The following is a 20,610-nucleotide window of genomic DNA, read 5'->3' as shown; positions in this document are numbered from 1 at the left end:
TTGGTCAGTCCTGCTCGGCCGTTTAGAGAAGTCAGCGTGCACTTCGGTACCCCTGGGGCTTTGGGACCTGGCCTTCCAGCACCTACAGCCCACGTGAGCTTCTGTTCTGGCTGCACGTAGCCCGGCATTATGATGCCCCTTCTGTTCCGAAATAGTTTACTGGGTTGGAAGGTAGAGACGTATAGTAATCAGGCAAACTTGTATTTATAGAATGTGAGTTACTAGGTCGTTGAGAGCATTTGGGTCCTTTTACTGGTTTGGGAGCAGAGGCAGCAACTTCTCTGCAGTTGGGTGCTGGCGTGCTCAGGGAGCACACCCGGCGTGAGTTCTGGGGCTGCCGTTCAGACCAGGGGCCAGGTCAGCTGGGGAAACTCCATCGGTGTTTCCCAGAGGCGGCTGCCGCCCCACGGCCACAGGCAGAGGAGTGACCAGCAAACACAGAGGGTCTGTTGTGCGGGTGGCCGTGCAGGGAGACACGGCAGGGCCGCTGGATGTCCTACACACGCAGGGCTGTGCCGGCACATACTTGACGAGCCCGGGCCAGCCACACGGGTTCCCGCTCTGTCTTTTTTCTTTTTTTTTAAATTTTTATTTTTTTTGGGGGGGGGGGAGAGATAGAGAGAGAGGGAGTAAGCGAGCACCTGAGTACACGCCATTAGGGGAGGGGCAGAGAGAGAAAATGTTAAGCAGGCTCCACGCTCAGCGTGACCCTGGGTTCGTGACCTGAGCTGAAATCAAGAGTTGGGTGCTCCAGCGACTGAGCCGCCCAGACGCCCCATCCCACCCTCTTTTTAACCTGCCTGACCTCTCCCCGCCTCCCAAGCCGTGTCTGCAGAGCAGTCTCTCCGGGGGTCGTATCTGTGGCGTGCGGGCACGTCCCCCACTGCCCTGCCTGTGGGGACTCTGCCCCATGTTGTGGTTGGTCTTACGACCCGAGAGCCCTCGTCCCTCCTACCCTTCCTCGGTCCTTCTGAACGAACGCGGTCGTTCGGACGGGGCCTCGGAACGCCCTGTGAGCCCGCGGAAGTGGCCGCCGTGCGGCTGGTGCACTGACCACCTGTCGTGTGCCAGGCCTTGCTCTCACTAGCCGAATGACCTTGACCAAGCACGCCCGCCTTGGTTTGCAGCGGGGAGGATGGCTGTGGTGGGCATGGAGATGTAACCTGTGTGTGGAGCGTCTGACACCCCCGAGGCGTGAGTGAGTGCCGCGTCGACAAGCGGATGCGGCCTCTGAGCGCCTTGCGTGGACACCACCCGACCTGCTCCTCTTTGTTAGCATCCGCCTCCGAGGGTCCGCTGGGAATAAATGTGGTCTGGGAGGTGTGGTGTGGCCGACTCGCTGGGGGGCGGGGAGGGCGGGCCTTGACCGAGGGCACCGGGTGACCTGTGTTCGCAGTCTGGGTTGGCCTTGGGCTCTGTAGTCAGCGAACCCTGCATGTCTGTTTTCTTCATTGTGGGTCTCAGTCAGGCTCCCCGTCTTCTACTCACTTCCTGTTTGGGTGACTTCTGGGTCCTAAGAACAGAACCTTATGTTTGTGCCTTGAGGTGCCTCCATGCAGGAAGTGAATGGATATGATGGCTCTGGAACCATTTGGATGCTCTGGGTTTCAACCAGGGACAAGTTACCTAATCTCTGTAAGTCCTGGCTGCCTTATTCTGACAGGACATTTCTCACCAATAAGTGGTTTCTAGAAGGGGAGACGGGAAGGTGGCCCAGAAGTGGGAAGGGCAGCAAGTCGCTTCTGCCTCTGGGACTGCAGGGTCTGTGGGAGGAGGGACAGGAGCAGAGCCAGGGGGCTGGGCCCTGAGGTGACAACCCCAGCAGGGCCTTCCTGGTGGACAGGGGAGGGGCCTGTTTTAATGATCTCCCATCACCTGGTCGGTGAGGAGAGGTTCCTGCCCTAGTGTTATGGGGACGGCCGCGCACATGACACCTGGGATGGGGCAGACGTAATGGCATTTTCTGGTCACACATACAGCCTGGATGAGGGGATAGGGTGTGCACGTAGGGCCACGTGGGGCTGTGGGAGGTGGGCTCTGTGGTCACAAGGGGGCGGGCGCCGTTGGAGCCTGTGGGGGATATCGTTGACCTGTTTGAGTAAGGCCATGTGCTGGAGGGAGCTGAAACCCGCCACATAGCAGGGCGGTGGGACGCGGGGTGTGGGGGCAGCTGCTGGGTGAGGCTGGTCCAAGCCCCTCCCCTCCCATTTCCACCAGATGCCGAGGTAGCGTGTGACTTTGGGCCTTGATTTTAGGCCTGAAGCAGGGGTCGTCTGGCAGGCGTGGGAGCCGCGAAGTGACACGGCTGCTTCCAAATGGCACTAACGTCCCCTGCCCCCCACCCCCCCGCCTCCTTCCTGTCTCCCTTCCTCCCCTTCCGTGCATTGTAGCCCCAATGTTTATAGTGCTTCACACACACTGCTTTGCTTAATCTCCAGAGCAGCCCTGTGATGTGGGAGTTGTCACCCCCTTGTCCACGCGAGGACACCTTGGCTTGATGGAGTCATTGCCCTCTATCTGTTCCAGTTAGAGATGGAGGCATCGGACCCGAGGCCACATGACCTGATGTGCAGGGTCCGGAGGAGAGTGAGAGGCCCCTCTGCAGGCCTGTGCCGGGCTTGGCACTCAGGCCCGTATGTCCGACTCTGACCTCTTGTTTCCTGCGAGGCTCTCCTACTGACTGTGCTTCTCCCACTCAACATGGATGTTTCTCCATAAGGTGATACAACCTGGATCGTCCTTGTTGTGGGGAAGCTCAGGTCAGCTCTGATTCCACGTACGAGAGCAGGGGTGCGCTGATGTGGTCAGAGAGAGGAGGCTGCGCGGCAGGGGCGGAGGTGAGCTGGCCCTGAGCTCAGCGCTCTGTGCCTCTTTGTGCCTCGCTCGCGGACACAGGTGATTGCCTTGCAACACCCACGGGTCTGGAGTTTTCTTAGTACTTTGATCTGTCACATTGTAAATGGTTTGCCTTCTCCTTTGCCTTTGGGAATGGATCAGAATTTTCTGGGGGGATTGGGAAGTCTCATGTTGCCTCAGTGACACCGTCATCACCACCACTGCCATTGTCATTGTAGAAAAACTGTATGGTGACTTCTTGAGCTGGAACCTGGAAGAAACCCTTGCCCAGTTTCCTCTGCAACCTGGGAAGGTGGCCACTCTCGTCATCAACATCAAGGTGAAACTGGATTTCTCATGCCAGGAGAATCTCCTCCAAGACCTCAGTGACGGTGAGCCCCCCCACCAGCCCCCCAGTTTTAACCAGAACGTCGTGGCCCCTCGGGCTTGCTGCTTACCCGCTGTAACCTGCTTGCCATTCATTAGCTCAAGCTGCTCGTGACTTTTCCTGGCATTTAGTTGGCCCACTGAGTTACTGTATAGATTTGAAAGTCATAAGGGTACTTTTTAGTTAAATCATTTCTTAATTTCCCAGTCTTTACTGTTTTGTGCTCATTTGCCAGGAGGTCATCTCAGATTGGCGGAGCTGCTTTATTTTTTTCAAGTATAACTGCCGTGATCTAATTATCTGTGACGATAAAGTTCTCTGTCAGAGTCTGGTGATTTCTGTAAGGAGGCGGTGTCTGGAGAAAATGGGCATTAATACTTGTTGTAGCGTCAGGACTAGCTGGTGAGGAGTCGGATTTCCTAGATTCATCGTGTCCAGTTGTGAATGAACGTATGCGTTCATACGTTCGTTTGGAGGCATCGTGGTGCGTGTTCGTTAGCTCAGGCTGCTGTAACGAGATACCACAGACAGTGTCTCCGTAGGACAGAAATCGATTTCCCGTAATTCTGCAGGCTGGGCGTCAGGGTGCCGGCACGGTGTCCCCTCCTCTTCTTACAAGGACGCCAGCCCTGTTGGGTTATAGTTTCACCCTCGTGGCCTCACTTAACCTTTATCGCCTCCTCACAGTCCGTATCCCCAAACACAGTCACGTGTGGGGTCAGGGCTTCAGCACTTGGATTTTGGGGGCCACAGACATTCAGTTGAAGGGTATTGTTTGAGACGGCGGGTTCTGTCACTAGAACTTCCCGTGTTGCTTTGGGCGAGTGACTCTGGCTTGTCTGTGCCTGAGTCTTCTAGTGTAAGTGACCGTCTCTAGGGTCGGTGGGAGCATTTGCACTTCACCGGGAGCGTGGTCAGGGCTCAGCGGCTGTCGTTGTACTCTGTCCCCCACCACTCATGTAGAGCGTGATGCGACACCTAACTGTCTCTGATTATGAAACAGGCACCGGAGTAGGCTCTCGGACCGCAGAATGGGTAATGGTCGGTCGCCCGGAGAACAGTGAGGGTGATAGCAACTAAGAGCTAAGAGGTTTACACAAATCGACCACTTAATTCTCACAGCAGCCATCTGAAATAGGCGCTCTTAATGCCTCCATTTTACAAGTGAGGACCTTAAGGCCCAGAGAAGTTGACTAAGTCTTCAAAGGTCACACAGCTAGGAAGTGACAGGGCTAGGCTGTGAACCCCGTCAGCTGGCTCCAGAGTGTGTCCTCGTAACCCTTTTGCGGCCCGTTGTTGCCCAGAGGGTCAGCCAGAAAAATAAATATGGAACCGGAGTGCCCTGCGACTCAGGGACATCGTGAGGTGCAGCTTGCTTTATCTGGTCGGGACCAGTAGGGGCCCCCAGAGTTGATGGTGTGACTTGGGCCTCGACCAGGAAGTTTCTTCGGTAAAGAAAAAGCATGGCCCCCAGGCCTTGCGAGGAATTGGTGGGTACAGAGGCCCAGAGGCCTGTCAGTTAGGAAGTGGGTTTTGCCTCCAGGGGCTAGATGTCTTTCTGTCTGTCTGCCTGTCTCTGTCTCTGAGAACAGGGCTCTCTTACCTAGCCGGTCTCTTCCAGCTGGACCTGGGTGCTTAGGAATGATGCTGTCCTGTTGAACCCTAGAGGTAGAGGTTAGTTAACGCTTCGGGTTCCCATCATGGGGAATTCTCTTCTTCCCTCTTGCCCCTCCGAGGAATCTCCAGCCATACTGGCCACCCGTCCCAGGAGCATGCCCAGCTGTCCTGCCTCAGGGCCTTTGTAGGGGCTCTGCTCTTACCCGAATTGCTTTCCCCCACAGTCTGCAAGATCCGCCTCGAGTTGTTCAGATCTCCATCCAGAAGCCTCCCCTGCAGAGAGGCCGCCCTGACCCTGTCAGTGGGACCAGCACCTCTTCCCTCGTCATTCTTGTTGCAGACAAGAAATTGCCTTTAGAGGAGAAGTTTCAGGGAACAAGGACCCCATCTGTCCGTATTCACCCTGTCTGGGCTGCAACGGAGAGAGAGCTGTTGCACAGGATGTAGTCAGGACGAGTGATGCCTCCTCCTTCCTTACTGTGGGGGCTCTACCCTTATGACCTCCTCTCAATGTCATTACCTCTCAGGGGCCACACCTTGGAGCACTGTCACACCAGGGGCTAGGGTTTCAACATAGGGATTTGGGGAGGACATAAGCATTTAGTCCATAACGCATTGCATGAAATTTGCTCTCCTGTACTCTGTGGTATTTGACCATAGCGAGGCTCCTCGTATAATACTAATATTGGATTAAAATTGTTTGTATGTTATTAACGCAGGTAGAAAAGCCAGTTTGCTGTTGGACACTTTACAAACTGTGAAAATGTCAAGTGGACCTAACATTATACCAGGCCTGAATATCAGATAAGATGGATTTTTTTCTGCTTGTAAACTGCTTGATAGCACCAGAGTGCCCTCCTCTGCAAGTAGACAGAGGGCTGCAGACAGAGGTTCTGACTTGTCTTTTTCCCGAGAAGGGAGTTTGGCCGAGTAAATGGTGCCTGACACCTGTCCAGGGAGTGCTTGATTAGATGCTGTCCCCGGGGCCTGTCTGGGCAGATAGACTTCCAGCCGAGCTACCTGGCTGTGGGCAGGGAAGGACAGGACACCGACTTGGCTGCCTGCCGAAGGGGGCGTGCTCTCCCTGAGTGACACAACGGGAGGCTTCCGGGGGCCCCACCTGTCTTCGTTTTGGTGGCCGTGTGAGCTTATGTGCTCAGGCGCACATAGTTTGTTATGTTAGTGCATTTCCACCTCTTGTTACAGAGCTCTGGAGCGTGGTCTCTGCAGTTCCGAGCTGAAAGTAAAATTGTAATCTGAGATTTGTCGTCTGGGAATACGTTCTCCTGTCCTTTAAAATAAAACCGGATCAAAGAGAGCTAGGATAATGATCGCCGAGTTGTTTGTAAATGGGAGGCTGCCCTAATTTCCCATCAGTTAGCGATGGCACGTGGGTGACACGCAATGTGGTTGTTACGAACTAGATGCCCTCTCTGCTGATAACGGTGAACAGACGCTCTGGCTGGTCGTTTTCACGGCAGATTGTAGAATCTGAGGCACAGAATCTTAATGGCCACAACCAGGGCAAGTTTTATAGAGGAACAAAAGCTGGGCACCACGGCCCACAGAAGACCCTTCCAGAGTATACCCTCACGTGTAGTTCAGGCTAAGGGGTCAAGAACTTAAGAGACAAGACAAACAAACAAAAAAGAAACAAGAGACAACCCCCCCCCCCGCCCCACCCCACCCCACCCCAAGCTGTCACACACAGAGGACGGACACACCAGTGGGTGCCAGAGCGTCGGCGGGTGGGGAGACTGGTGAACCAGGCGAATGGGGTTGGGAGTCACCGACCTGGATGAGCACTGGGTGACGGGTGGATGTGTTGAGTCACGGTACTGTATACCTGGAGTTGACAGCTCCAGAGAGGCCACGTGTAGCCCTGCTTGGAGACACCCATAAACTCGGTGACAGTGGCCTCTTGGAACTGGGAGGTGACCCGCGTGTGGCTCTCAGTCTGGCACTTTCAGAAGCCTTCATCCGGGAACCACTTGTGGACCCAATTTGCTTTTCCAGCATGGACTCAGATTAACTGTGGGTACCGAAATTAGATGCCATTTGAAGAATTTAGAGCAATAAATATAGCTATCATGCAAACCAGGAGACTGGATTCAGTGTGCGTTGTGGACAGATAGAAGAGAATTAATATTTATTGCGCAATGTTAGAGGCTGCACAGAAGCCTGGATCAGCCACTTTGTTTGTACAATTTCTATTTAACCTTCCCAACAGCTCTGTAAAGTAGATGATCTTACAAAACAATTCCCATTTTGTAAAAACAGGTGGGGGGACTGTTCTAGATTAAAGGAGATCGAGGAGAAATCCAACAGTGAAATGCTGGATGCGATCCTAATCGTATCCTGGGTTGAATAAAAATGCTCCGAGGACATTTTTGGGACCTCTGTGTTCCGGACAGGGCACGGGAGCCACGGACACAGCCGAGCAGGCAAGGGGCTCACTCACGCTCTCCACGTCCCCGAGGGAGAAGTCTTGGGCCGGGGTCTGGCCTCTCTTGGGGTTGGGCTGGCTGTGCTGCTGTGGGAGGGGGACGCGGCCCTCCTCGGTGCGTCCACTCTTGGGTTTCTTGGAGCCGACGCTCGCCGCTGGACTCCCAGACTCCCACAGGGGCTCTCTCGCACGTGGGTGATGGTCTAAATCAGTGTGCTTTGTGGGGAGGACCGTGGAAAACTGACTCCTCCGTGATGACGAGGCCACTCCCCGCAAAGTAGTTTTAAACTGCGTTAGTAATTATTTTGATGGAGGTGATGTTGGTATTGGTATTCTGAAACTGTGTGGAATAAAGTGAGTGATTAATTTGGTGACCATCTGATTCTAGCATCTGGTCTTGAACTAGGACTCTTGTACGGAAGAGAGGAGGTAACGGATGTAAGCTAGTAGAGATTAAGTAAGAGCCTTGTCGTCTAGGACTGGAATAAAAATGCCAGTACGAAATTGTGAGGTATTTAAAAACCAGCCTGTCTGCCTGCCAAGGCCTGGACACTGACCAGCCCCAGAGCAGGGAGCCTTCCTAATCCCCCCATCGTGGTCTGGAAACCCTCCTCCCGACTCGGAAGCCGGGGTTCCTCGGAGAAGTGACCATTCCCGGTCTGGAGCTGGCAGTGTAGGAAGATGATCTTGGGACGTGGCATGAAGGCTGTAGCAGGGACGCTGGCGGAGTGGGCTGGAGTCGTGTCAGGAGGGCACTGCCGCTGACAGTCGGAGGGTCACCGGGGATGACGGCCGTTCCGATCCCACGTTCTTTGTGCTGCCAGAAAGCATCTTCCACCTTTGCAGATGACAGGGGACCAGTTCGTTATTTTGTACACGGTCAGTAATGAGCGTTTATTGTGCTTTTCTGTACACGTGCACCGTGGGACAAGGCAGCAGTTGACGAGGGGTCTCCCTTTACCCACATGTTCCAGCTAACGGTCGAGAAGGGGTGACGGAATTGAAGTACCTTGATTTGGCAGTCCCTAGTAGGTGAGCGGACCAAGACCGCGAGCAGCCACGTCGCAGAATAAGAGACAGCAGGACGTTACGGTCCCCCTGGGGGCAGAACACACACCTCCCGAAAATCACACCTGGGACAGGTCAGCGCTCTAGGTCCAGCTGTCAGTTCACAGGAACTCGGACGACAGGAAAACCTGTTCAGCGACACCAGTCCAGGCCGTAGGGTCAACTCTACAGCCCAACGACCGGGTTCTTACTTAACAGGTAGAGCATAAGGGGAAACAGGGATGAAGTCGGGGACAGCTTGCACAGCGGGGTGAAGGTGTCAGTGGCACTCAGTGACACACTGAAAGATGATTAAAGTGGTAACTTTGACTTACGTGTATTTCATTCCCCACCCCCCAAAGGGATCAGAGGTCTTCCTGTAGTTAAACTTGGCTAGCTTAAACTTAAATCAGAGTAAATTTAAACAGCATATTAGAAAATACACATCACAAGTAAGCCCAAGCACCCATGGCACCATGCTTGGGTAGTAGGACAGTTAAGAAAAGCACGGAGATGACTCCCATGAAGTCGGGGCAGGGCTGGCTCAGGGGAGGGAGGACACTCTGATGGGATGAGGCAGATCCAGGGCTGTCGGGGGCCTGGCCACACCCCATTTCTTGAGCCGTGCGGTGACTCCAGTAGACCTTGGTTACAGCAGTATACATTTACTTCACGTAGCTTTTATGATAAAATGTTTTTAAACCAACAAGAACATTAGACACAGATTCATAATTTATCAGACCAGGTCGAAAAACTATTTTTTGCCAAGGAGTTTTTTCATCAAGGTGTTATCTTGAAGAGCGAGTAAGGCCGGCTGCACGCGCCTTTCTCCGGGGGGACATTTGAGCACAACGAACTTTGAGCGACATCGACCGGTTAGTGCTTTGATTTTACTGGGGCTGATGCTTTGGATGAAAACCGTCTTCCGGGGCTGCTGCTTTTTGACAGTGAAGGGAAGCATCCATCCCCTGCTTTTGGTTTCCTTTCTAATCAATTAATTTGGGTGTCTCTCTCTGTACACTTTTTTGGCTCTCAGTTTTTTTAGGAGAAATGTGATCTTTGCTGACACTTTCTGTTGGACATGATAACTGACTGTGACATCTCCATTTGACTGTGGGCCCTGGAGATGCTCAGCATCCCAGACCAGGGGAGACAAGATGTATCCGGTCTAGTAGTTTGTTTTGCCCCTGGGGAACCCGCGTCCCAGGAGGTGGACCAGTGTGTTCAAGGCTCGACGTAATAGCACCAGGGTCCCCGCTCACTTCAGGCTTTGTTGTGTTGTTGTGTGCTCCTTCCCTCCTTAGGTAACAAACGGGATATTTCCAGTCGTGTGCATTTGGTGGCAGTGGAGACGGCATGGCTGTTGTGGTGCTGTGGACAATTGGAGCCTAGGAAACTTTCGTAGCGGGCGTGTGACACCAGTACGTTTAGCCGAAGTCAGACTCTCAACCGAATGAGCCTCCCAGGTGCCTCTGACACCAGTACATTTAGATGTCTTAGCACTCTTGGCGGGGTGGCGGGAGGGAGAGGGCGATGCCAGACCCTGTCCTTCAGATTATCCGTTGTTCTTGCATCTTGAGAAGATGCTGCCTGAACCAGCTGCCTTTGCTGAACAGCCTTCATTCAGTCTCTTGCACTTGGACGCTGCGGGGAGAGGGTGCTTGTCTGCATCAGGGAGTCCTTCCCCGTCATTCAGAGACCTCGGATGGGCCTATGCCTTGTCGTCTGCTGCCCGTGTGCTGCATTCCTGGTCTTCTGACCTGCGCCTGCATGCCTCCTCTCGGCACATGGCTTCTTTTCACAGAGGCCGCTGGGCAGGGCTCTCTGCTTCCTTCTCGCGTCTGGAGTATGTGTATATTTCCATCTGTTTGATCCTGGAGGAAGAGGTCTCTCCTTTAATCAGAGGCAAATTCTTTGACATGTGTTCAAGGATCCTCTCTCTTTGGGCCTTTAAATTTGACCACTTTTTTTTTTTTTTAAGTTTTTATTTAATTAGAGAGAGCACGAGAGTCAGGGAGGGACAACGAGAGGGGGGGGGACAGAGAATCCCAAGCAGTGTGGAGCCTGATGCAGGCTCAAACCCACGGACCGTGGGATCATGACCTGAGCCCAAACCAAGAGTCAGATGCTTAACCGACTGAGCCACCTAGGCGCCCCCTGACCAATGGGTTTTTAGGTCGCAGTCTATGGACAGCATGCACCAGAGGCTGCTTGATAACATGCAGATTCCTTGGCCTGCCAGCCCCTCTCAGTCCATCTCTGAGGGCACTGGGCTGGGGTCTGTGTATCCGACAGGGTCCCCTGGGGACTCCTCTGTATACCAAGGCTGGAGCAGTGATGTACCAGTTCCTCAGTAATTATGCTCAATCTTTATCTTAAAATTGATACAACACAGAACAAACCCTTTCAAGCGTGGGTTTCTCTCTAGCTGCTACTTTTCTCTTCCCTTCCTCGTCCCTGTCCTCCCCAGGCCAGGATCCCACTCATCAGCCCCCTGAGGTCTGGGTGCCCCTTTGTCCTCCAGACTCGCCCACACTGGCTTCTCTCTGTTTGGCTGTATTCTAGCTAATGACATTCCTAAGTTGGCCCTTTGCCCCCTTTCTATGTCATACTGTCCTAAATGATTTTAATAGCGCTGCGCTGAGGCTCCGAAATCTTTATTTCTGCTCCTGAATTGCACGGCTATAGTTGTAGCTGGCTTCCTGACACGTCACGTGGCAGTGCCCGTGGTTCACGTGCGTCCCCGTAAACTCCGATACACTGCGGCTCCCTGCACTCCTGCTCCTCGTCCTTTGCTCCCTCTGTGGACGAGAGCTGTCACCGTGCACCCAGAAGCGGCTGCTCTGTCACTGCTAAAGCTCCGTCCGTTCACATCCCTGCGTCCTGCCTCCCGCTTTGCCTGCGAACCTTATAACATCCCGTGAACTCTCCTCCCTGCCCCCGGCCTTGCCTTTTGAATCCGTCTTCTGTTATGTTTTCGATTTTTCTCAAAAACCAATGTGCCCTGGCTTTGGCGTGTAAGGCCTTGTGTGATCTGGGCCCAGCCCCGCCCCACCCCCCTGGGCCTCATTTTTGCAGTCGCTCTCTTGCGTTTCACACTGCAGCTGTTTGAAACGCTGTGTTGAGCGGCTGCCTTTTCCTCCACCTGGAGTGCCCGTCAGCCTTCGCCTGCGAACCCCAGCTTTGCTCACCTCCTTTTTGAAGGCCTCTCCTGGCCTGGGTGTTACCTTGGCAGCTTTGAATGCTCTCAGTTTCTCCCACACTGTTCCCGAACCCAGCACCGGGCCCGGCTCAGAGAAGATTCCCAGCAGATAGTTATCGGAAGACCAAATTGTGAAGCTGCCTCGAGTGTTCCTGACCCTGAAGTCGGGGAAGGGAGAGCTGCGTGGGGGGAGGATCAGGTGTTGATTTCTGGATGTAGGGCTCTTGAGAGAGGGCCCTGTGCGGCTTTATTGGGAGATCCTGGAGAACCATGGAGAGCTTTTCGGAAGGTTGCTTTGATGGAGACTGTTTTGAGATGGTGAGTGAGTGGATTCACCTGGGTGTGGTGGATGACAGGTACAACGGTTCAAGGGTAAGGCTCGCCGGTGTGAAGCAGGCGGAGCCTGGTTGGCTGGGGAGGAGGGCCTCCTGCAGGAAGGGGATTCAAAGGGCCCTCGCTGGCCTCTTTCCCCGAAAGACCCCGTGCGTTTGCAGCACAGACTTTAGTAGCTGGTCGAGCAGTGTGGTGAGTTCCTGTTAGAGTTTATTCTGTTCCCTGTGGAAGAATGCATTTCTTCCTGCCTGAAAGTGCCTCATGCTTATTATGCTTAAGACAGGCTCTGCCTATGGGAAAATGGGGTGCTTTCCGTTCTTTGTCCCAAGTTGGAGACTTGTGTAAAAAAAAACAACCCATTTTTACATTTGACATTTCATTATATTTTGCTTCTTCACAATTCAATGATAACGGATCCTTGAACTTCTCCTGGAGGCCAGGCATTGATGTTGAGAGCAGGCGTGGTGCAGACCCTCCCATCTAGTCCACTACCCCAGCGTTGCCCTCTGAAATTGGGGCGCTGGTCAGTATCCTTGTCCCGGTCTGCTGTTCTCTCTGAAAAGAAATAGGAATTTTTGCAAATCTCAGTCTTATTTTTTCAATCAAAGGTGGTTGGAATCTTGGTGCCATAATATGTTTACAATTACACAATATGTTTACAATTTCTAGGTGCCTAGGCTTTCACAGACCTGATTTTATGAGGGTGGCCAAGGAATTTATTGAATCGTGGTTTTTTTTCTGAGGCTAGCGAGTATCGGGGATGAGAGGAGAAGGAACACTGAACGCGCGCCGTGTTCTGGGCATGTTACTGAGGCACCTCCTGTTGGTTCTCTCGAATCTGTCACCGTAACCCTGGGAGGCGGTGCTCCTGTCCCCCTGGCTGCGCTTTGTCTGGCACCCGCCTGGGCTTGGTGCCCGCGGCTCCGTGGCATCTCTGTGTCGGCACCGATTCCCGGCTGCTGCAGCCGTGTCTTCACGGTCGGTCTTCCTCGCGACCCCCATCTTAAGGGCCGGGCCAGCGTCTTGTGTGTCTTGTGATTCCGGCTCCTGTCTCCACACCTGGAGCTGTTTGTCGGCTTCTTCTGCGGCGTCTCCCTTGTCCCCTTCCCCACGGCACACGGATTTCCTTAGGGCTCCATCCAAGGCCGTCTTGTACTTGTCGAGTTCGTTGTCTCTCGAAACCCTCCACCCTGCTTGCATGGCTTCCGTAACCATCCCACCCAGGCCAGACTTCTCCCACTCCTGGTCTGTGTATCTGACCACGTGTCCCGTGAGGCTCTTAATTCTGGAGGGGAGAGAGGGCAGGAAAATCTGGGGGGAGGTTTGGCTGCCGGCTGTTCCCCATTCCCAGCTGTGGTGGGCGTCCCTCGTGCCCTCGGGCACAGTCTTTGCTGTTTCTCCCCTTGCAGGTGAGGGCTTGGATCTCACGGGAGAGCCGAGGGACCGGGGCTGGCGTGGTGGCCGGCGTCCCCCTCCTGGCCGGCCCTGAGGAGACAGACCTAGGGTCAGGATCGTACAGCATCCCCCAGGAGCTTTACACTCTTGAAGCCCCTGCAAGGCCTTGAACAATTCACTAGCCGTTTCTAGCTGAACCTTGCTAGTGTCTGTCAGAGGCCCGTGCAGGCCGATGCTGGGGGTCCTGCTCCTCCCCTGCCGCTGCCTGTCAACAGATCACAGGTTAGTTTTTCCCTGTGACTTCAGTTCTCTGATCAGTTTGGGAAAAGCTGTTTTTCAGTTTATCCAGCTTTTTTCTTAAGGGTGGGAGTGATGCTTTTTCCAGTTCTCAACATCTTTCAGCTGAACTCAGAAATGTGCCTGCTGGGGGTGATGCAGGCCTGCAGTAAGTTTCAGGTTGTGTGGCCATTTGTCACATGACCTACTGCTTTTGTTTTGTGTTCAGTGGCTTACCTGCTCCCTTTCTGCAGGGAGAGGTTGCCAACGCACCAACAGCCTGCGCTGGCCTCCAGCCTTCTGACTCCCAAACAGTAACTTCACAGCTCAGTGGCTCAGCCAAAGGGAAGATCTGCTTTCCTGGGAGCTCTGAGGAGCACCTCTCTGGGTGAGGAAAAGCTTCCCAACACCCCGAAGCTGAGGTCTTGCCCTAGACGTCTGTCTAGCAACCTGTGGAGGTGCGCTTCTCCCCGGGCCACTGTTCCCCACCCCCTACGCAGCGGGGCAGGTTGACTGCGTTCCTGGATTTAAATTCAGGTTGGAAGAGAACTTTCTAAACCACCAGGATGGAATGAAAACCCAGGTGGTTGTCATTCATGAGCAACAGGTGATCCTTTGCAGGCCCCTAGAGCTGAAGCCTTCCGGACCATTGATCTCACTGCCCTCATTATTGCTTTGCCAGCCAGCTGGCGGTGGTTCGCTGGGAAACAAGTTAGGTGGGTGTTCAGTAGAAGGGATTCAAGAGGTTTTGTTTTTTGCAAAGAGAAAGGAATGATTTTTATGGATCACTGCAGATCGGTTTACTGTTAGCTCCTGCTGTTGATTGCATCCAGTCTTGTTAAGTTTGTTTTTAAAGTCTCTCTGTCCCCTCTTGTCTGTTTAACATTATGATTGGCCTCCCAGCTGCTCACTGTGCTCTCCTTTCTCTGTCTTCCACATTGTCCCCATGGTCCTTCCTAATTTTTTTTTTTTGGCTCTAATTTTTTTTTTTTTTTTTTTTAATGTTTATTTCAGAGAGCGAGCAGAAGTGAGCCAGAGCATGAGCAGGGGAGGGGCAGAGAGAGAGGGAGACACAATCTGAAGCAGGCTCCAGGCTCTGAGCTGTCAGCACAGGGTCCAATGTGGGGCTTGAACTCACAAACCGTGAGGTCATGACCTGAGCCCAAGTTGGACACTTAACCAACTGAGCCACCCAGGTACCCCCGATGGTCCTTCCTAGAGCAGAATCTGACTGTCATCTTTCTGTGTGATTTCCAGGTTCTTGGCATTGACCTCTGGATAAAGTCCCCAGTATGGCTTGTGTGGTCTCACTGTGGCTGTCTGTGTAGCGTCCTTGCCCGCCCTTGCCTCTCACTGGGCTTGGATTTCCGAAACAGGGACTGACTTGTGTTTCTCTGATGTGCCGTGCTCTCTCAGGCTTACTGTTTGAGAACAGACCAGTGGTTCTCAGACTTTGCTGCACTTGGGGATTGTGGGGGGAATATTTAAAACCTCTTCCTGGCTCCCACCCTTTGACATTGTGACTTGGTGGGGCATGGGGTGTGACCTGGCCATCTGGGTTTTTAAAGTGTTCCAGATGAATCTTCCGTGCAGCCAAGTTTGGAAACCATCGATAGGGACTGTCTTCCCCTTGTGGGAAAACATCATCATCCTGGTCTGAGGTCAGTTGTTCGAAAGTCTGGGCTGCTTCAGGCAGACCCCGCTGCTGTGTATTTTCCATTTCCTGTGAGAAGTTTTGACGTTGGGTAGGGCCAGTCTCCTTTCTGGATTATTGTTGAGGTACTGGGATACTTTCTGTCCTTTGCTCCTTTCTATAAATCTTAGAATCCATGTATCAGGTTCCTCCAAGTAGTCTGTTAGAGCTGACCTGAGCACCAGGTGGGGGAAATTGGCATTTTTATGAGCGTCTTCTATCGATGAACGATGCCCTGTCATTTATTTGTCTTCTCGAATGTGTCTCAGTAACTTTCTAATTTTCTCTATGAAGGTTTTAAAGAATTTCACTAGATTTGTTTCCAGATACCTTATTTTTGTTATAAAGGTATTGAGCCCTTTTATGGAGATATAGCTTACATGCAGTTGGGAACACAGATAGCAGGTATACAGCTGAATGAATGTTTTATTCTCCTCAATTCTTGCACCCACCGCCCAGAACTCGACTGGATAACTTCTACCTGTCCGGTGTAATTGAGTCTTGTCACTGGTGATTGGCCTGCACAAAGATCACTGTAATTGTGACTTGTGTCATCATAGGTTAGTTTTGCCTGTTCTTGACTTCTTGGCTTTGTTAAGGAAGAAATATAGTACATATTCTTTGGTGTCTTTTTTTGGGGGGGGGGCTTTAAACAACATTAAGTTCTAGAGGGCAGAAGTCCAAGATCAGTGTATGTGGTCCCCCCACCCCCTCAACATTATGTCCGAGATCCATGCATGTTGGGTTTGTTTGTTCCTTTATGTTGCTGGATGCTATTCCACTGTGTTAAGATACCACAATTTATCCACTCGTGATTGGCATTTGGGTTGTTTCCAGCCTTTGGCTATTATGAATAGGTATAATTTTTCTGGCACAGGTACTGGGAAGACATAAGCCCACATAAGCCTACGAGTGGTTTTCTGGATCATCGATCTTATGTGTGTTTAGCTTTAGTAGATTTATAGCCATGTAGGTTTTCTTCCTTTCTTTTAAGAAAGGGAGCAGGAGGTGGGGGAGGGGCAGGGGGAGCTAGAGAGAATCTTAAGCAGGCTTCACTCTCAGCACACAGCCCACGACCCTGGGATCATGACTCGAGCCAAAATCAAGAGTCGGATGCTCAACAGACAGCCTCCCAGACATCCCTACCACACATATTTCCAATGTGCTTATTTTCATTTACACCCACACCATCTACCTGAAGGTTCTTTGCTGTTCCAGAACCTTCTCACCCCTGGATATTGTCAGTCTTTTACATTTTAGCTGTTCTGGCCCACGTGTAGCGGTATTTCATTGTGGTTTGAATTTGCCTTTCTCACCTAACTAAAACTGTTGCCCAGTAAAAAGTGAAGACTATACTTTAACAGGCATTTCACACAAGTATGTGTCCAAATGATAAGTAAACACATGAAGGGTGTACAGTTCCTGGTTTTATTTTTTTGCAGCTTTGAGATACGATTGACACATAACACCATAAGTTACAGTGTGCCGATTTGACTCATTCCAAAATGATTACCATACATAGTTAGAGCTAATATCCCTAATATCTCTATCATATCACATAATTAGTGGGGTTTTTTGTGGTGATCACATTTTGTTAAGTTTTTGTTTAGATTTCAGTTAACGTATGGTATAGTATTAGTTTCAGATGTACAACGGAGTGATTCACAACTTCCAGACATCACCCAGTGCTCATCAGTAGTGCCCTCCTTAATGCCCATCACCCTTTAACCCATCCCCCCGGCCACTTTCCTCCAGCGATCCTCAGTTTGTTCTCTATCCTTAAGAGTCTGTTGGTTTGTGTCTGTTTTTTTTTTTCTCCCATTTGCTCATTTGTTTTGTTTCTTAAATTCCACATGACTGACATCCTATGGTATTTGTCTTTCCGACTTCACTTAGCCTAATGCTCCGTAGCTCCATCCGTGTTGTCGCAGATGACAAGATTTCATTCTTTTTTATGGGTACCGTTCCATTGTGTGTGTGTGTGTGTGTGTGTGTGTGTGTGTGTGTGTATGTATGTTGTGTGTGTTTGTGTATACACATACCACATTCATTATCCATTCGTCAGGTGATGGACACTTGTGCTTTTTCCCTAATTTGGCTACTGTAGATAGTGTTGCTGTAAACATTAGGGTGCATGTGTCCCTTTGAATTAGTATTTTTGTGTCCTTTGTGTAAAAACCTAGTAGTGCAATTGCTGGATCACAGGGTGGTTCTCTTTTTTAACTGTTTTTTGAGAGAGCATGCATGTACATGAGCACACATGCAAGCAGGGGAGGGTGGAGAGGGGAGAGGGAGAAAGAATCCCAAGCAGGCTCTGTGCCCATTGTAGAGCCTGACCGGGGACTCGATCTCACGAATTGTGAGATCATGACCTGAGCCACAGTCAAGAGTCTGATGCTTAACTGACCGAGCCACCCAGGCGCCCCTATTTTTAACTTTTTGAGGAACCTCCATACTGTTCTCCAGAGTGGCTATACCAGTTTGCATTCCCATGTGGTGAGAACATTTAAGATCTATTTTTAAATCAACTTTAAGTATGTAATATATTATTATTAAACATAATCACAGTGCTGTGCACTGGAGCCCCAGAATATATTCATCTTCTGATTGAAAGCTTGTACGCTTTGACCAACCTTTCCCCATTTTCCCCATTTTCCCCATTTTCCCCATTTTCCCCATTTTCCCCATTTTCCCCATTTTCCCCATTTTCCCCATTTTCCCCATTTTCCCCATTTTCCCCATTTTCCCCATTTTCCCCATATCTCAGCCCTTGGTAACTGTCATTCTTTCTGTTGCTATGTATTTGGCTCTTTTCGATTCCACATAGAAGTGGTATCCTACAGTATTTGTCTTTCTCTGACTTATTTTACTTAGTATGTCCTCAAAGTGCATCCATACTGTTGTAAATAGTAAGGTTTCCTTCTTTATCAAGGAATAATATCGAATCGTATACAGACCACTCATCTGTATATATCCACTCATCTGTAGATGGATATTTAGGTGGATTTCGTATCTTGGCTATAATGTTACAATAAGCATGGGAGTCCGACGTCTCGAGATGCTGTTTTCATTTCCTTTGGAAATCTACTCAGAACTGGCTGGATCATATGGTGGTTGTAAATTTCTGAGGAATCTCCATACTGTTTTCCTCAGTGGGTGCACAAATTTACATTCCCACCAACACAGTGCAAGGATTGCCTATTCTCCACATCCTTGCCAACTCCTGTCTCTTGTCTCTTGATGACTGCTGTCATAATCAGTGTGAGATGATAGCTCATTGTGGTTTGATTTGCATTTCCCTGATGTTTAGTGATGTTGAACTCCTTTTCATGTACTTGTTGCCATTAGTAGTTCATCCTTGGAGAAATACTTGGTTCTTTTCATTAAAAAAAAAAAAGTTTTATTTTTATTATTTAAAAAAATTTTTTTTAATGTTTTACTTATTTTTGAGACAGAGAGACAGAGCATAAGCAGGGGAGGGGCAGAGAGAGAGAGGGAGACACAGAATCCAAAGCAGGCTCCAGGCTCTGAGCTGTCAGCACAGAGCCCTGACGCAGGGCTTGAACTCACGAACCGCGAGATCATGACCCGAGCCGAAGTCGGAGGCTTAACTGACTGAGCCACCCAGGCGCCCCCAAAACGTTTTGCTTTTGAGAGAGAGCATGAGCAGGGGAGGGGCAGAGAGAGAGGGGTACAGAGAATCCAAAGTGGGCTCTGCACTGACAGCAGTGAGCCTGATGCAGGACTTGAACCCATGAACTGCAAGATCATGACCTGAGCCCAAGTTGGATGCTCAACTGACTGAGCCACCCAGGTGCCCCTTCTCATTTTTTTTTTTTTTATAGTTTATTTTGAATGCACATGAACTAGTGCATGAGCAGGGGAGAGGGAGGGAGCGGGAGCAGGAGGGAGCAAGCGAGGGAGAATCCCAAGCAGGTTCAGCACAGCCAGCACCGAACCCGACACGGGGCTCAAAACCAAAAACTGTGAGATCGTGACCTGAGCCGAAATCAAGAGTTAGATGTTCAACAGGCTGAGCCGCCCAGGCAGCCCGGTTCTTCTCCTTTTTTAATCAGATTGCTGATTTGTTCCTGAGCTGTGTGAGGTCTTCATATATTTTGATGTTAACCCCTTGCCAAATACATGATTGGCAGAGATTTTCTCCCATTCTGTAGGCTGCCTTCTCATTGTGTCGATAGTTTCTCTGGCTGTGCTTACTTGGTAGTCTCACGTGTTGTCTTCGCTTTGGTTCCTTGCTCCTTGGTGTCCCATGAAGACACGGCTGCCAAGACCAATGCTATGGCGGTTTTCTCCTGTTTCCTTCCAGGAGCTTCTTTGCTGGAGTTCATCTGTTGAAGTCTTAATCTCTTTTGAGTTAATTTTTGTGCCTGGTGTGAGATAAGGCTCCGGTGTCCTTTTTCTGCGTGTGGTTATCCGCTTCCCCCGACGGCACTTATCTCAGAAACTATCCTTTCCCCGCTGAGTATTATTGGCTCTTCTGTGAAATATTAGTTGACAGTCTCTGTGAGAGTTTATTTCTGGGCTCTTGTTCTGTCTCCGTAGTATGCGTGTCTGTTTTTATGCCCGTGCCATGCTGTTTTGATTACTACAGCTACCTAGTAGAGTTTGAAATCAGGGAGTGTGATCCCTCCGATTTTGTCTTTTTTCCTCAGGACTGCTTTGGCTCCTCGGGGTCTTTTGTGGCTATGTGCAGATTTTAGGATTGCTTGTTCTTTTTCTGTGAAAAATGCATTGGAATTTCGATAGGAATTGTATTGAATCTATAGATGGCTTAGGGTAGTAGGGACATTTTAAACAATATTTTTCCAGCCCATAAACGGGATATCTCCATTTATTTGTGTCAGTTTCTTTCATTGAAGTTGTACAGTTTTCAGTGTTCAGATCTTTCACTTTCTTAGGTAAATTTATTCATAGGTGTTTTCTTGATTTTGATGCTATTGTGATTGAGATTGTTGTCTTTATTTTTCAGGCATTTCTTTGTTAGCACATAGAAAAGCGATTGACTTTGGTGTACTAATGTTATTATCTTGCAAGTTGATTAAATTTGATTAGACCTAATGTGTTTCTTTTCCCCCTTTGGTTGAGTTTTAAGGATTTCCTATATTTAAGATCAGAGCATTTGCAAGTAAAGCCATTTTTTCTTGTTCCTTTCTGATTTGGATGCCTTTTATTAATCTTGCCTGATGGCTCTGGCAAGGACTTTGGACACTAAGTTGAACACGTGTGAGCGTGGGCCACCTTGTCTTGTGCCTGATCTCAGGAAAAGCTGCAAGCTGTTGCCATTGGGTATGGTAACTGGGCTTGTCCTATATGCCCTTCATTATGTTGAGGTACGTCCTTCAACACCCAGTTCTGAG

The 20,610-nt window shown here is 50.6% G+C and overlaps 1 protein-coding gene across 3 annotated transcripts in view; it reads left to right on the top strand.

Moving 5' to 3' along the window:
• Positions 1-20,610, top strand: part of TRAPPC9 (trafficking protein particle complex subunit 9) — a 578,179-nt gene that overhangs the window by 161,207 nt on the left and 396,362 nt on the right. For all 3 annotated transcript variants that reach the window (XM_042973222.1, XM_042973221.1, XM_042973223.1), the window contains one exon: positions 3,075-3,227. In XM_042973222.1, coding sequence (XP_042829156.1) covers positions 3,075-3,227 — 153 coding nt within the window. The remainder of the gene's footprint in view (positions 1-3,074; positions 3,228-20,610) is intronic.

The sequence above is a fragment of the Panthera tigris genome, chromosome F2 (assembly GCF_018350195.1).
Source record: "Panthera tigris isolate Pti1 chromosome F2, P.tigris_Pti1_mat1.1, whole genome shotgun sequence".
NCBI classification, from domain to species: Eukaryota; Metazoa; Chordata; class Mammalia; order Carnivora; family Felidae; genus Panthera; species Panthera tigris.
This window is presented reverse-complemented; position numbering and strand designations above follow the sequence as displayed.